The sequence below is a fragment of the Jaculus jaculus genome, chromosome 6 (assembly GCF_020740685.1).
Source record: "Jaculus jaculus isolate mJacJac1 chromosome 6, mJacJac1.mat.Y.cur, whole genome shotgun sequence".
NCBI lineage: Eukaryota > Metazoa > Chordata > Mammalia > Rodentia > Dipodidae > Jaculus > Jaculus jaculus.
Genome location: NC_059107.1, coordinates 11,433,491 through 11,449,990, shown reverse-complemented (window position 1 = coordinate 11,449,990; position 16,500 = coordinate 11,433,491). Strand labels below are relative to the sequence as shown.

General features: G+C 47.7%; 1 protein-coding gene across 3 annotated transcripts in view; it reads right to left on the bottom strand.

Annotated features, from left to right (window-relative positions):
• The window catches only part of Btnl9 (butyrophilin like 9), a 47,827-nt gene that overhangs the window by 4,986 nt on the left and 26,341 nt on the right, over positions 1-16,500 (bottom strand). For 2 of the 3 annotated variants that reach the window (XM_045151772.1, XM_045151774.1), the window contains exons 1-7: positions 14,532-14,719; positions 9,354-9,485; positions 7,163-7,510; positions 4,723-5,004; positions 766-894; positions 639-671; positions 349-369 (exon numbers count right to left, since the gene is read on the bottom strand). In XM_045151772.1, coding sequence (XP_045007707.1) covers positions 349-369; positions 639-671; positions 766-894; positions 4,723-5,004; positions 7,163-7,510; positions 9,354-9,465 — 925 coding nt within the window. In that variant the 5' untranslated portion in view covers positions 9,466-9,485; positions 14,532-14,719. Of the gene's footprint in view, positions 1-348; positions 370-638; positions 672-765; positions 895-4,722; positions 5,005-7,162; positions 7,511-9,353; positions 9,486-14,531; positions 14,720-16,500 lie in introns of those variants that run through there. The other variant, XM_045151773.1, reaches the window with a different exon arrangement.

Below are 16,500 nucleotides of genomic sequence, written 5' to 3'. Positions count from 1 at the left end.
AATAAATAAAATATTTAAAAAAATCAAGAAGTATTCCCACTTAGATGTAAACTTTAGAACCAGTATTTCCAGTGGCATTTCCATTAAAAGAGAGTTATAGCTTAGGAGAGCCAGAGGTAGTGAACTTTCCATTTTAACTGAATTGAGTAGTTTCTGGAGTTAGTTCAGGGAGTTTTCTGTCAGACCATAGCAGCTGGGCACCCACAGGTAGCCTATTCTTTTTCTAAATCTGGGGAAGGAGAGGCCCGGAAGTATGGCTTGAGAATGAGATAAGTGCCATCTGTATTTGCCCCAAAGGCACCTACAGCTACAGCCCGGTTACCCCAGCTGTTGGCACCCAGAACTTACCCAGCTGTGCAGCCAATCTTCCTGGAGAAGAAACGAAAAGAGGAAACTCTCTCAGGTTGGGAAATGGGTCATGCAGAATGAGTCCGTTGATAATGCGCTCAGAGTCCTCTTTCTTGCTAACTGCCCAGGTCCAGCCCGTGCTTCCGTAAGCGCAGCCTGGGATGGGTGCCCCTGGTCCCAGCAAGCTCCGCCCCACCCTCTTGCCCTGCTCCTGTGCCCCTCCTGATCCTGACCTTGCCTTGGTGGGGGATGTGCGCCCTGAGCGCGCCCCCCACCCCGTTCCAGCTTACCTTGATCCTTCTCTGCCTGCTTCTTCATCTTTTCTGAAAGAAGGGGAAATACTCAGAGTTTCTACTCTGTCCCCCTGCACCACTTTCCGACAGAGAAAAGCCAGAGCGCGCCGCCCGCCCGACTCACCTTGAGAACTGCGCTGCTTGTGGAGATGGTACAGACACAGCGCGGCGAGAAGAGCCAGGGGCAGGGGGAGGGCCACCAGGGTCCCCAGGAACGCTTTCTTCCAGGGTGAAGTTCGGGGCAAAAATACATCTGGAAAACACCCAACAGGCGCTTTCGACCCCAGTGACCACCAAGACAAGACTATCTTCCTCTGTCTTGGAAAATCTGAATAATCTCCGGATGGCCAGCTACACAGGTACAGCGTTCCACTGCGCCCCAACCCCAGCCACCTGTAACACGGGCGTTGAGAGCAGCTGTGTGGCCGGAGCTCCAGTGCAGTGGACCTTGGCACCAAGAACGATATCCGTCTACGACTAAAGGAAGTGGAAGGAGAGGCACTGCTGTGTCCCTCACCCCTCACCTGGGATCCCAGAACTCTGCATCCACACTCGGACCCTGCCCCCTCCTTCCTGCTCAGGTCTTACAGCTGAACGTATCCAGGGTCCAAAAGCTTTTGCTTATGTCTGTAAAACCCCAGTCAATTATTCTCCATGCATGGAATCCATGGGTTCTCTTGCTTCTGTGTGACAATTAGCTTTTTATTTCTGTTCCCACGCCATTGGAAGACTTGCCAGAAAAGCCAATAGTGCTATCCACAGGTTTCCAGGCCCGCTGGGTAGGAGTCATACCAGGCAGTATGCGGCCAAGGGCAGCATGGACAATGGTCAGGAAAAAAAAGAGAATCACCCTTTAGAATTGTCTGTGGTAGTTTAATAACTCTGTCTATTGAATCTAATTATTTTTTTTAAAGTTGCTTTATCTCAGAAAGGTTTCTTCTTCTCCTTCTTCTTTTTGGGCTCTCTTCAGTTAATTGCATGAAGATACACTAGTCCAAATTAAAAGCAGACCCCAAATGGTTACATTACACAAGCTGTGAGGTTTTTAAACTCAAGACAAGGGATAGAAGGGACATTCTACTCATTGCAAGGAAATCCTCACTTACTCTTCAGAGAGCCACAAGCACTTAAAACCCATGAACCTTTAGCTGGTCGTGCTTAGCTGGTCCAATCTCTATTAGGCATATGTTCTTGGGCTGGTCACCTATAGCTGAATCAATTCTCCATATTCTGGATGTTCAATTACAGTACCATTGCAGGCAAATTTCTTCTTGAACACCTCCACTACTTTCTTTTTATCATAATCATCAGTGATCCGTGGGCAGTAGTCACAGTCTTTCTGCTGTTTCCATGTTGAATTCTTATGTGGCTAGCCTCAGTGCCCGCAGGATGCCAGGTCATCACCCTGACTTGCATCAGCATAGGAGTCAGTCTCGATATCATCCAGGCTTGGGTCAAGTCAGACCAGTTTCATGTTGGCTCTCCTCTAACAGGTCTAGGATGCCTGGCTCTGGCTCCTTGCCCCTACCCCCAGGCCCAAAGCCTGGGCCTTGCTCCCTGGACCCACCCTTCATCTCAGAAATGTTTCTTTTAAAAATACCCTGTAGGGCTGGAGAGATGGCTTGGCAGTTAAGCTGCCTGCCTGTGAAGCCTAAGGACTCATGTTTGAATCTCCAGGTCCCACATAGCCAGCCACGTGGTATTGCAAGTGCGCAATGTCACGCATGCACCACAAGGGGGCCCATGCATCTGGAGCTCACGCATGGCAGCTGAAGGCCCTGGCCCAGGCATGTTCCGGGCCACCCCTTCTCTCTGTCAACACAAAGTTAAAAATGCCAAAATTAAATTGTGGTAAACTATACAAAAGAAGCCTTCCACCTTAGCTTCCCCCAGTGTTAGGGACTGAGCCCAGGGTCTCAGGTGCGAGAGGAACGTTGCAGCAACACGCTGCGCCCCAGCCCTCACCTCGACCATGCTTGCGTGCCCCCTCTCATGACTGCGCAACTGTCACGAGCATCCATCTGCAGAACTTTTCTTCATCCCACACTGATCCTGTGCCCATTGAACTGGAACGCCCGTTCCTCCCCTGACCCTGGCTCTTAACCACTAGTCCACTCTCATCTGTATGGCTCAGACCGCTCTGGGTACCTCGTGGAAGTAAAATCACACAATGTTTTGTGCTTTTGTGTGTGGCTTACTTTAGTTGGCATGCGTAGTCTTCTTAATTTTTCTGGAACTACATTTCCATTGCCCTGTACAAAGGCACTGAACCACAGTGGACTCATCCTTTACCACAAATAGCTTCCGCAACACAAACCTAAAGGTTTAAAGCCAGGATTGAAGGGTCTGGCTCCCCCTCCTGATCTACAGCCCTCAGACTTGGTCCTCTGGCTCCTGCACTTGATCTCTCCATCTGATACCCTTGAGTCACACCACCTGTAGAGCAGTGTAAACATGCAAGCTCATACAGATGTGACCCTAACAATAAATACATTATAGACAATATAAACATTACTTTACGTACAAATCCAACAAGGAAAAAAAATGTCTGGAATTGTCCCTGCTACAAAAAGTTAATGCCCCTTTTCTCTTTCCTAAGAACATTTCCTTTAAGAAACTAATTCTCTGTTCCATTGAGAATGTAAGTGAATCTTGTGAAAGCCAAACAAGGCTATTGCCAGCTTCACAAGCCGTGACTTTTGTCTAAAGCGTCATCAATTTGGCGTATAGACATCAAAGGTAAAACACTCTATCCCCGTGTGCCCTGGGAGTTCGTACCCTAAGTTACACTTAGCTCCAGCTTTTAAGTACACACCTGCTGTAGAGACAAGAGGTGCTTTGCTTGCCTTTTGGAAGAGGACAGCTAACACAGGTGGCCACTCTGCCTACTAGAGGAGGTCTGAATGAACTTTATGTGACAATTGACCATGTCAAATCTTTCTACCTGAGGATACATTACCATCTATCTTGAGATCATGTACGCAGTTGGCTGTATTTGCCTGAATTATAGCAAAGGAAGAGATGGCGGCATGTTCTCACTGACAGGAGAAATGGCTGTTAGTTGGTTGGTCTTCAAAGCTTAAATCAATAAGACTTTGATGCCAAATAATGTCCTGAACTTCAACTCTGCCTAAACATCTACTTTCCTGAGTCACCTCTTTTTTTTTTAATTTTTTATTTATTTATTTGAGAGCGACGGACATAGAGAGAAAGACAGATAGAGGGAGAGAGAGAATGGGCGTGCCAGGGCTTCCAGCCTCTGCAAACGAACTCCAGACGCGTGCGCCCCCTTGTGCATCTGGCTAACGTGGGACATGGAGAACCGAGCCTCGAACCGGGGTCCTTAGGCTTCACAGGCAAGCGCTTAACCGCTAAGCCATCTCTCCAGCCCTTTTTTTTTTTTTTTAAATAAACATCCATAGATTTACCCTATCGCTCTCATGTGGACTTTCAGCTTCACTTTCTTTCTAGCAGTACCATGCCCTTACTTATTACTTACTCATTTTATTGTCTGACTTCCCAACTGGAATTTAGGGGTTCAAGGTGCACAGCGGGTGCTCTACAAATAACTGAGGGACAAAATCAGGGAAAGCGCCAAATCTCTCTCTGAAAAAAGGTGTGTGTTGGGGGGGTGGGTGGAGAGATGGCTTAGTCATTAAGGCACTTGCCTAGGAAGCCTGAGGATCCATGTTCCATCTCTCTCCATATCCCACATTAGCCAGATGCATAAAGGTGAGGCAAAGATAAGGTTGCACATGCCCACTAGGTGGCGCTGAGATCCTGGTCTGACAATTCTCTCTCTCTCTAAAAATAAAAAAAGTCAGGGATAGGTAGGTTCTCATGATGGTCTCTACTGAGTAGTTTGTGGGTTTTAGTGCAGGGCCTTTGGTGCAGAAACTTTGGCCTCCGCACAGTTGCTTGGGTTGTCAACTGCATGCCTGGAGAGTTCCTGATGTTCAAGTGAATGACTACTCAGGTGTCAAGGCCGACTCATCCCACACTTACGCAGGCTCCAGAATCACTGAAGACCACCTCTGGACCTATCTATTAGAAAGATCAGTATGAGACAACACCGACTGACCTGCTATTTGGATCACAAACTCTTTCTTCTGACTCAGCAGGGGGTTCTGGATAGAGCAGGACACATTGTTGTGTGCTCTCCCATGGATTATCACAGAAGTTTCCAGACTGAACAAGCCCCGAGAATCCTGGATGATGGCTTCAGACTCTGGAGAAAGGCAGTGTCCCAGGTGGTCTCCCCACTGAACTTTGGGCTTGGGGTACCAGCCATGGGAGCTGCATCTCAGCTGAATGCCTCCTTCTTTGAAGCCCTCAAGGGATACGTGTGGGTCTGAGCCCAGGCCTGGGAAGGCAAAAGGAGTGAAAAGAGTCAGGCTCTTCACTAAGAGATGTCCATGAAGTTCACCATTTGAGGTCACCATGAGACATCAGAAACTGGCTGCTCTTAGCACGTGGGTTGCCTGCAGCCCCTATGAACTTCAAATGACAAATTGGACTTTCAGTGCACTCAGGGACAGCCCTACCTGAGGGGCACTTGGAAATATGAAGAGAATTTGACAGAGAAGTGCTATATATATCTAGTCATATAAAATAAGGAATAGCCACCCCCCCCCGCCCCCGCAACTTGTCCCAATCCAAATTCCAATAGGTTTTCCTTTGTTGATTCTCATCATAGTTCAAATGCCTATATTACCCCTTGTTTCTCTCCCTAAATGAATGGAGCTAGAGTTAAAATCCAGCTAGCCATATATACCTTTATCACCTCTATCTATCTACCTATCACTTTCAGCACTGGGGCTCAAACCAAAGACCTTGAAGCCGGGCATGATGGCTCATGCCTTTAATCCCAGCACTTGGCAGGCAGAGGTAGGAGGATCGCTGTGAGTTCGAGGCCACCCTGAGACTACATAGTGAATTCCAGGTCAGCCTGAGCTACAGCGAAGACCCTGCCTCAAAAACAAACAAACAGAAAAACCAAAGACCTTGTACATTTGTGGGTAAGCGTGTGCTCATGTAGCTACATACCCAACCCGATATTTTGAGTTTGCAAGTATTAATATGTTTTCAATATCAATGTTGTGTAAAATGCATAATAAAGAAAGCTCCAGGCCTTTCTCCATCCTCTTTAGACTTCCTATTCCTTGGCTTAAGTAATTAACTTCATTATTCTTTTGTTTCTTTCTGCAATGCTCCTCCTGTTTTTGCACACACAAAATATACATCTCCAAAACTCTTTTTAAAAAACTTTATTTATTTATTTGCAAGGAGAGAGAGAGAGAGAGAGAGAGAGAGAGAGAGAGATAGAGAAGGGACGGGAAGGGAAGGGAAGGGAAGGGAAGGGAAGGGAAGGGAAGGGAAGGGAAGGGAAGGGAAGGGAAGGGAAGGGAAGGGAAGGGAAGGGAGAGAGGCAGACAGGGAGAGAATGGGCATGCCAGGGCCTCTAGCCACTGCAAAATAACTCCAGATGCATGTGCCCCTTGTGCATCTGGCTTACGTGGGGCCTGGAGAATTGAACCTAGGTCCTTTGGCTTCTCAGGCAAATGCTTTAACTGATAAGGCATCTCTACAGCCCTCAAAAACTCTTTTGCATATTGATCTTTTAAATACTTAATTTTATTTATTTATTTGACAGAGAATGAGGGAGAGAGAGAGGGAGGGAGAGAGGGAGAATGGGTGTGCCAGGGTCTCCAGCCACTGCAAACGCACTCCAGATGTGTGTCCTGGGGAACTGAACCTGGGTCCTTTGGCTTTGCAGCAAGCACCTTAACCACTAAGCCATCCCTCCAGCCCTTGATTTTTTTTTTTTTTTTAATCTTGCTAGTACATCTCTTCATTGGCTTCTCTCACTTTTCTAGCCTGTGTGGATCGGCCATGCTCAGCTCCTATGCTGGACATTGAGCAACCTCCACTCTTTTGTAATAATACATGATGCTACAAATGCCCTTTGGGGGCCTGTGATCCGGATAAGTTCCTAGAGATGGGATGCTGGGTTGAGGGAGAACATAAGCCCACATAGTTCAGTCAGCTACTGAAAAATCCCTGTATCCTGGAGCTTCTGGGCTTGAAAATCCACAAACAAGATAGAGAAAAAAAAATCACATCTTGTAGCTTTTATTTTCACTTTCGTCATTATGAGTAAAACTGAGAATACGATCATCTTTCTTATCTGCTCAGGAATCATTATATATATATTTGTGTGAACTGTTTCTCTACAGGAGCTGCATCTTGACTGCAGAGGGAGCTATCCCTCCAGGCTTTTGTTTATTTGAGTTGTTTTGTCTATTTTTTAACGTCTTTTTGGTGTTGGAAATTGAGCCCAGGACCAGTGCTAACTAGGCACTGTATCTCTGAACAGTATCCTCAGCGGCCCCCTCAATGTTTTAACAGCTTTGTTTGTTCACGCTATGAACATTCTCTGTGATTCTACTTGCCTAAAGCAGCTGCTTTCAAGCTGAGCTCTTGCTTCTCGTCCCCTCCTGCTGGTTGGCCAGGAAACTTACCCGCTACCTCCAGCTCCCAGATGGCTTCTCCAGAAAACTCCGAGGACAGAAAGCGGCACCCGTACTGGCCCTCATCTGCTGGAACCACGCTGTGAAGATGTAGGACCACGCCTCCGTCAGCGATCGCGTGGTCATCGAACGTGGTCCGGTTTCGGAACTGCACCATCTGCAGATCGTGGGGTTTCTGCCGCTTCTGGTACAGGTAAACCACGTTTGAGGCCTGGCTGCGGAACCAGCGGATCTCCATGTGCTCTGCGTTCTGGTACGGTGACAGGTGGCAAGAGAACTCCACTTCTTCCCCAACGAGGGCCATGATGGATTCCCCAGGGCCTATCACCTTGATGTCCTCTAGGATGACAAGCCAGAATGTCCAAAATCACCAACCTTCTTCACACATATATGCATACATGCAATATATATATGATATATGTCATCCCTTTACAGAGCGAACATCTATATGAGTCATTCCAAGGACAATGGTGAGAGGCTGCACAAAGACAGCCTGTGTGGTTCACTATGTAGTCTCAGGGTGGCCTCAAACTCATGGTGATCCTCCCACCTCTGCCTCCCAAGTGCTGGGATTAAAGGTGTGCACCACCTTGCCTGAAAATTTCCCAGATTTTTAACAATAAAACACACATAGACAGTTTCTACAAAAACAAAAGTACATAAATGTAATGATGTATGGGTTCCCTTGCTCTGTTTTAAAACTATTTAAAAGGCCAACCAAATTCTGCTACTGAGACATTTTGTGATCCTTTATGTGATACATTTTCATCGTTTGTGGGCCTCAGATTTTTTTAAATTTAATTTATTAGTTTTCTTTTCAGCAAATACAGGCAGTTTGGTACCATTGTTTAGGCTCATCCATGATCTACCCCCTCCCATTGGACCCTCCTTGATGATGTAAATTGGTCATGCATTGTGGAGTTAGCCCACAGTTTTTGGTACAATAAATGTCTCTGCATATCCGGACCCAACATGTGACTCTGACATTCTTTCCGCCCCCTCTTCCGCAAAATTTCCCTGAGCCATGTTGGGTTCATTTTTGGTCTGCTTCAGTGCTGAGGTGTTGGGGGCCCTCAGATGTTTTCTTAGTTCTCCACAGATGAGTGTGTTTCCTTGTTTCCAAACTCAGATCAAACTTCTTTCCAAAGCTCACACATCCTAAGTCTCCCTTTGCCCACAGATCATGGAGAGATTTTACTGTGTGACAGTTTTGAGACACCTTTTTGCCCACTGGGTGAATACCTGACACCTTCCCATGAACATCCCTCTCTGGGCTCTTTTCAACTTTCTTTCTCACCCACCTGATGTCTGGGTCTGTCTTTTGGTATGGCCTGTCTCGTTCACCCCTGGATCTGTTATCTTCCAGGGTGGGGGTCGGGGCTGAAATTGCTCTTATCTTCTTATGCTTAGTTTTGTCCCCAAAGTCTTTGGACATCATTTTCACACAGTTCTTTGTGTCATGTCCATTCTGTTCCCTTAATGTAGAGCTACTTAAAGGGCCTGTGCAATGTGTGCCTCAGTCACCTGATACTCTAGTTCCCCGCTTAAGATGTTAGGGAATTTAATTTTCATCATGAATTTATACCCTGTATGGGCTGTTTATTTTGTGATACATGGTAGAATTCAAGAGCAGGTACCCTTCAAAAACTATGCAATCAACAAAATTGAAAATATTTACCAAATGGTTTAACACAGAGATAAAAGTTTCTTGGCATGCTCCTATCATGATCTCTGCTATGCCAATCCTGGCAACTATGTAAGGGTGCTGGTGAGGGACAAGATGGTGGGGGAGCATGAAAGGGCCAGGGAAACAGGGCGTGGTGGCCTCCCTTCTCCTCTCAGCACTGGGGAGGCTGAGGCAGGAGGATTGCTAGTTCTAGGCCAGCCTGGACTGCATAGAAAGAACCTGTCTCAAAAACAAAATGGCAAAACTAGCTAAAAATGACCAATGATAAAACAAACAAAAGAATATACCAGCCAGATAATAAAAAATCCCTCCTCCTAAACAAACAAACAAACAAACAAAAAACAAGTAGGATACAAACGTATTTTAGCAACTTGCACGGTCTGGCTGTATGTGACAAGACCTGAGCCCCGAGCAGCCCTGGCAGGAGACAGGACAGCTGAAACGTCTGCGTCCTGCCTGGCTACGCTGAATGCAGCTGACGGTCAGACATAGTACCTGGGCTCACATCCGCAGGGTGAAGGAAGAGGAGAAAGTGGGCGAGGAAGAAGACACTGCTGGGCAGAGGTGCTTGCATCAGCGATCCCAGGGATACTGAGAAGTCTGCCATCTGTCGCCAACAAGGACCACCTGAGAGGAATAAAGATGCTGGGTGACACGGGCACCGCGACTCAGCCCACCTGGCTTGAGATCTACAGTTGCCTCAATTATTTTTTCAGATCTTGCTTTTCTTTTTCTAAACCATGACAGGATATGAGAATTCCTTCTAATTTTACCAAGTGACACTGTTCTCAGTGGCCTGGCTGGACCTCCCGGAGTTGAGCATGGACTGAAGGGTCCCAGAGGAAGCAGCGTCCTCGCTGACTATTGTTTAAAGCCAGGAATGAAGCCACACATTGTGTGGGGCCCAACATCACGCTCTTCTGGAGTTAGTGACATTCTCCAAGAGAAAGGGAAATCTCTGGAGAGCCTCAGATGCAGTTTTATTCTCCCTTCCTCCCTGACGCCCCGCTCTCTTTGCCCTAGAACATTAGGTTCATGAAACACAGGAACAGAGGATGCTGTTCTTTCCAAGCCAGCGAGCATATGCCGTGGCTTCCTGTCAACTCCAAGGACATTCTACCTCAGGTGGAGCGTTCATGTCTGTGTTTAGCAAACCTGAGACCATCTCCTCTCCCAAGTGTGGTCCAGGAGACCCAATGCAGCCCAGAAAAGGGTCTCCCCTCTAACTCCCACTCCCCCTTGGCCCACGGTAACTTCTCAGTCTGGCAGCCAGTGATCCTGTTGGGACCAATATGTCTTTGGGCCCACGCACCCTCTCAGCCTACCCCCTCCCCTATTTCGTTGTGGGACTCTGGACAGATGCTGTAACTAGGTGAACTTCATTCTCTGTGACTGAGCCATGGAAGAAATCAACGCCAACTAAAAGGGTTGTTGGGCCTCCCATGGGTTGGCAAGATGCTCTTTCATCCGGGAGTGGTTACGCACACCGGAGACCCCGGCCTTCTGAAGGCAAAAGGATCATCAGTTTGAAGATATCCTGGGTTACATAGTAAGCCCCTGTCTCAAGCAAATTTAAAAAACCAAATAAACAAAACAATGGTACTTTTTTAAAAAAAAAATAAAATCTTCCCTTCTTCTCCTTACACTTTCCAGATATTTGTTCTCCATCTTCTCCCCATAGACTGCCTCTCCCTCCTTCCATTCCACTGCACTGCTCTTCAGGGGGGTACTCTACTGGATTTCTACTCTCCAGCCCCCTCAGTTTGCTCCTCTGTCTTCTGCCACCATATCCCCTCTGCTTGGTTTTCCTTCTGCTGGCCCTTGCATGAGCCACGGTTTTGGTGTCCTGTGGCTATCAACCCCCAGGTACACTCTTGGTAAGACCTCTGACAAGGGGCCGGTGAGGGAGTTTAGGCTCTGCTGGCTGGTACAGCAGAGCAGCAGTCGGGGGGGGCATGCCGAAGGGGGGCAGGGTGGCGGAGATTTCTGAATGACCCCTGGACTGGGAAGGACCGAGGATGCAGAAATATATAGGGAGGTGAGAAGGACAATGTTCTGAGAAGTGAGTGTGTCTGGTACCGGGGCCCTTGAGCTCAAACCCGGGGGCTGTGGAAGGCAGGCAGAAGAGTAAGTTGGGGGCCATTCCATCCACACCTAGCTGGATTCCAGACTTCTGTGGAGCCAGCCTGGCTACCCTGGTCACTGGGGTCATTATTTTATCGTGACTAGAGTGATAGGAGGTCTTGGGCAGGCATCAAGGTTCTGAAAGGACAGTAGGACCTGTTGCCCTTTGTGGCTGATAGCAGGAATGTGTGTGTCTGTGACTGCTCTGGAAACTGGCCATGGAGTAGTAGACGCCACACTGGCTATATGAGCTCTTCTCACTCGCCGCTTTCTGTCTTTTTTTTTTTTTTTTTTTTTTGCGATGGCCTCTCATAGTCCAGACTGGTCTCAAATTCACTATATGTTTGAGGATAGCCTTGAACTCCTCCTGATCCACTTTTTCCCATTGCCTGAGTGGTGAGATTACAGTGTGCACCACACTCTCAGATTGCCCAGTTTATGTGGTGCTGGGAATTGAACTGAGGACTTCAGGCATGGTAGATAAGTACTCTCCCAGCTGAGTTACCTTCCCAGCCCTGTTCTTCTCCCCATTTGAACCCATGTCATTTCCTCTGGGCTCTAGACATAGCTTAGAGCCCCATGAGATCAGAGCCATGGTGGGGGGGAGGGCACATCAACATCCAGCTAAAACATTCCAAAATGGGGGACTCAGGCTGATTTTAGGGATTCATTTGGATAGGCATAGTCTGAGGAATTAGTCAAAATTTCTATTAGGTCGTAACATGGGTCCTCCCCAGAAAGGGTGCCAGGACATTAGAGAGGTCCCGGACTTATCCTGCATGGGAGGCTGTCCTCTTCCAGGGGATGAGCAATTGAGGCAGTGCGCTCCAGAAATGAGGGCTCGATACAGGAGCCCCAGGTCTCTGCTGTGATTTCTCTGCTGTGATACAGACATATGATCTTCCTCACTACAGGAAGCACACTTCGTGAACACACCCAAGCAAGAGGCTTGCACATAAAAGTTAATACCAGCTGAACACTTACCAAACATTCACCCATAATGAAAATATTTACTATTACCACCATTACTGATATGTTTGAATTACAGATAAGGAAATGGAGGCACAGGGGTGGCAGAGTGAAGGTTACCCCTATGCTATTGTTTCCAGAGCCGGGCCCTAGGCTTCTCACATTCAGAATCCTTGCCAGGTGGGTAATATGTCAGGTCTGATTACATCTTTTGGTCACATCTGTAACCCAAAGCCATACAGATGTTAGGAATCACCCAGCCTCGACTGTGGTGCCAAAATCAGCTATCTCAGAGGTGCACTGCAGAGGAGACTATGCCTGGGTGGTGGCGTACACCTTAAATCCCAGCACTCAGGAGACAGAGTTAGGAGGATCACCTTGAGTTTGAAGTCATCCTGGGACTAGAGAGTGAGATTCAGGTCAGCCTGGGCTAGAGTGAGACCCTGCTTTAAGAAGAAAAAAAAAAACAACAAACCAAACTAACCAACCAACCAACCAAACAAACAACAACAACAAAAAAAAAAAAACAAAGGAAGAGGAGGAGGATGAGGAAGATGGGGAGGAAGAGGAGTCAAGGTCACAAAGAACGTAGCTACAAATTCCATCAACCATCCAACCAATTAATATAAATTTTGCACTTCTACTTTCTGGTGAAACAACTTAAACCAAAGTGTCCCTAAGACTTTGCCAGTAGTACCTCCTTAGACAGGCAGAGTGTGTGCTGAGCTTTGTCTCTGTTCTGTGCTCAGAGAACCTCTGGTGGAAAACCTTTCATGAGAAGCCAATGATCTAGTGATTTTCTGAAGGGAATTGGACAGACCTAAAACAACGTACTCCTCCCACAAGCCTCAAGTTCCTCCTTTCCAATCTCACACTCTAGTTTAAAGGCTCTAAGTGCAACTAGCTCCTAGACAGAAATGTTTCCCGATTTCTGCCATTTATACCACAATTGAAATGGATTTCAGAGTCTGGTTCTAGTGAGGAACTTTGCTGGAGCAAATAATAAGGTTGTTGGGGAGGTGTCGGTATGTTTAGGACCTGTGCGACCAAAGTCTGTCAACAAGACAAGATAGCAGACTCCCTGTCAGGAGGTGAACCATCCCTCACACATCAGCTAAGGCCCAGATGAAACCACAGAGGAGTTGGTGAGATGAGCCAGAGCGCTGCTTCCATGGCGAGCCTGACAACCTGTGCCAGGGTGATGGAGACACTGAGGACACCCAACATGCACCAAAGCAGAAATCCAGAAGCTGTTGAGAGCTCAACACTAAAGTGGACTTAAAACACACCCACCACGGCTCAGAGGATTTTGTGGAAAAGGCGAGTAGAAAGATTGTAAGAGCCACCGGGTGGGAGGGAATATCCAGAGACATTGTCCTCCCCTGTAATGACTGACTGCTGCTCTCACAACTAACCCACAACCCTGTAGCGAGTACCAGCAATGCCACAGAGGAGGGCCCTCAGTGGAATGATGGTACCAACACATGATGTACCCATACAAAGTTTCTCCTTAATAAAATAAAAAGGAGGTAGCCGGGCATGATGGGTTTATAAGAGGGAGATGGAGACCCCAGTGAAGGGAAAGATAGCCAGAAAGGGGCCCCAAACTGAGCTAAGCTGGGGTGGTGGGAACCACAGCCACATCTTCTATGATGTTCTGGGAACCCTAAGCTGTTCCTTACTGAAGATAGGGAGGAATGATGCCTGTATACATTGAAATGCCACTGCCCTCTGCCTAGCAGAAGCCCATTTCTCATGCCTACCTTTCTCCTTTCCCTCCTCATCCTCGCTCTGACTGCAGCCCAGATCTAGTCATATTTGTTCATCCTGATCTCCAGCTCCTAAAAGTACCCAATGTTTCTTCACTTCTAGTCCCCAGACTCTTTGAGTCTCCTTTTAAAGATTATTATATTTTGATTTTCTATTTTAAAAAAAATCTATTATTATTGTATTTATTTATTTCTTTGAGAGAGAGAGAGAGAAAGAAAGAATGGGCATGTCAGGGCCTCCAGTCATTGCAAATAAACTCCAGATGCATGAGTCACCCTATGCATCTGGTTTACGTGGGTACTGGAGAATTGAACCTTGGTCCTTAGCCTTGGGGCCCTAACCACTATGTAGTCTCTCCAGCCCCCTTGCTTTGCAAACTGCATAACTGGTATGTTTTGTCCTTCTCCTATTCCCATGCCCAAGCCCCAAGCCCCAAGCCCCAAGCCCCAAGGGACAGAAGGGACTTTTGCGCTTTCCTCCCTCTCCCATTCCAGCACCCACTGCAATGCTTTGCCCTAAAGCAGACACCAGTTACTGCTCACTGGTCTGCACTGGTATAATTTCATTTGGCCCATAAGAGGGTTTCCACACTCTTAGTCTCCAAGGAAGATAAATCACCTTAAGAACGATGCTTTGAAAGGATGGATCCTTTCCATTTGCAGGGGAAATGGGATGTACTGGAATATTGCCTCCTCAGAGAGGACAGGCTCAGGTAACAAGAGCTGACTCCTAGAGTCACCCACCATCATTTTCTGCTTTCCATCTCTAACGGGAGGAGATTCAGGTAGGATTTGAGAATGAGCCACGTACCTTTCAGGTAGCATCAAAGGGTCCAAACGGCAGATGAACGCTGGTGACCTCACCTCCCTGCGAAGGGGATTGTGAAGTGACTTAGTTCCGGATGCTAAGGCCCTTTAGGCACGTGCTGGCAGCTGAGTTCAGTGGGGCAGCTCACTAGTGATGGAATTACTTACTCACCTTCCACCTTAGGACATGTGCTATCGGCTCTGCCCTTTGTTATAAAATCCAAGATGGACAGAACAAAACGAGGAAGTCTCCGTCATATCCTGTCTCTGTGAAGACAACTGCAAATTAAATTCCCATGGAAAATGTTCCTCTGGGGTCTTAGAAGGAGGGCAAAGGTATTAAGGGCTTTGTTAAAACAGACTTCAAGCTTCCGAGGCTCATGGTGGGGAGAGAATGCGCAAGTTGGCTGCCCAGAACCTCTAGATAGGTCCAAGTGGCCAGACCCTCTCCAGTCCCAGTCTCGGGGAAAGAGACAGAGACTGGACTTAATTCTTCAGTAAAGGCTGGGGAAGCGCCAGTGCCCAACTCCGGCTTAGCTCACTGTATCCTTCTCTGCAGGAAAAGGTCGACAAGGAAACAGCCTGGGAGCGTTGCCATGAACAGAACCTGCCAGAGCTGTTTACATACAGCTTGGAAATGGAGCGGGGCTTTCTGCGGTACAGTAGAGCTCAGCATGGAAGAAAGCGCTACTTCACCTCACCCCACTTCGCCACAGGCCGAGGTGCAGCTTTGGCACTAGTTGGGTGCAGTGGACCAAGAGGCTCCAGCACCTCAGGTGCTCGCTCAGTGTGTGGAGTCCTGAGTTCTACCTCCAGCACTACAAGAGCAAAGGGAAGCGAGATGGACAACATCATCTCAGTAAACCAAAACTGGCCTCAGAAAGCCTGCATGCAAACCCTCACTTAATTAACAACAAACCCAACACAAAGGCCATTCTCACATGAGGCGTGCACACCAATATCCTCCCGAGGAGGCAGGGCAGGGTAACTCAAGTATGTTCCAGGCCGTCCTAAGGACTCCCAGAAAGGTCTGCTGTTTGGGGAGAAGCCAGTGAAGGTGCCAGCAATCTCATATGAGTGGTGGAAGCAAGAACCAGTAAACTGTGGGGTAAGGACTGGAGAGTGTGTGATCAAAGAGGTGGTGAGGTGAGAGAGCCGGGCTTATTGTACATCGTAACGTCCTTAGGGGAGCAAAAGTCGCTGAGTGGGAAGATAGAGGAGAGCCTCCAGGACAGGTTAAACTCAAAAGCGTGGTCTCAGGGGAGGGTGGAGGGTCGAGCAAACACGCTTTGAGGTGGTGAGCATGTGTCAGGAAATGAAAAAGGCTCCAGTCTTGCCAGGTTTTGTTTACAAAACCTGCAGGTGCAAAGGAAGGTTGAATAAAAATAGATGGGACCAAATTGCAGAGGATCTGGCATGCTGTTCAGTGGGTAGCCAGGAACCACTTGAGATTTCAAAATACCTGATGATTCAGGGTAGAGAAAAAAAATTGCAGACAGTGGCTTTAAGAAAGAGCAATACTGAGATTTCCCTTGTCCTTCCACGCTGCCTGTAGTGTGGTGAGGTTGTCCCAGCGGGAAGGTCAGGAGAGACACACAAGTCCAATACTGTGACTCCCTTGTCCCTAAGTCCAGTCCTGCTCAGAGATGGGAGGGACAGGCCACCTGTCACTGCCTGCACATTGGGGCAGAATGTCCATCAGGACCTAGAACCCCACAGTCCCCATCTTCCCAGCTCCCATTCCACAGACCCAAGATACACACAAAGACCCATATTCAAACAGGGGGTGAGCACAGGCATTCTGGAGGGCTGTACTTTCTATTGCACTGTATAGTCTCACATGCATCAAGCCATGTCCATTAATTCTCCTTGGTGTACATCAGCCCTCACCAGGGGGTCGTCTGAGGGAATTTGGGGGATAAGGAGGTAGAAGCATTCCTTACCCAACACAAAGGCCATTCTCACTCATGGCA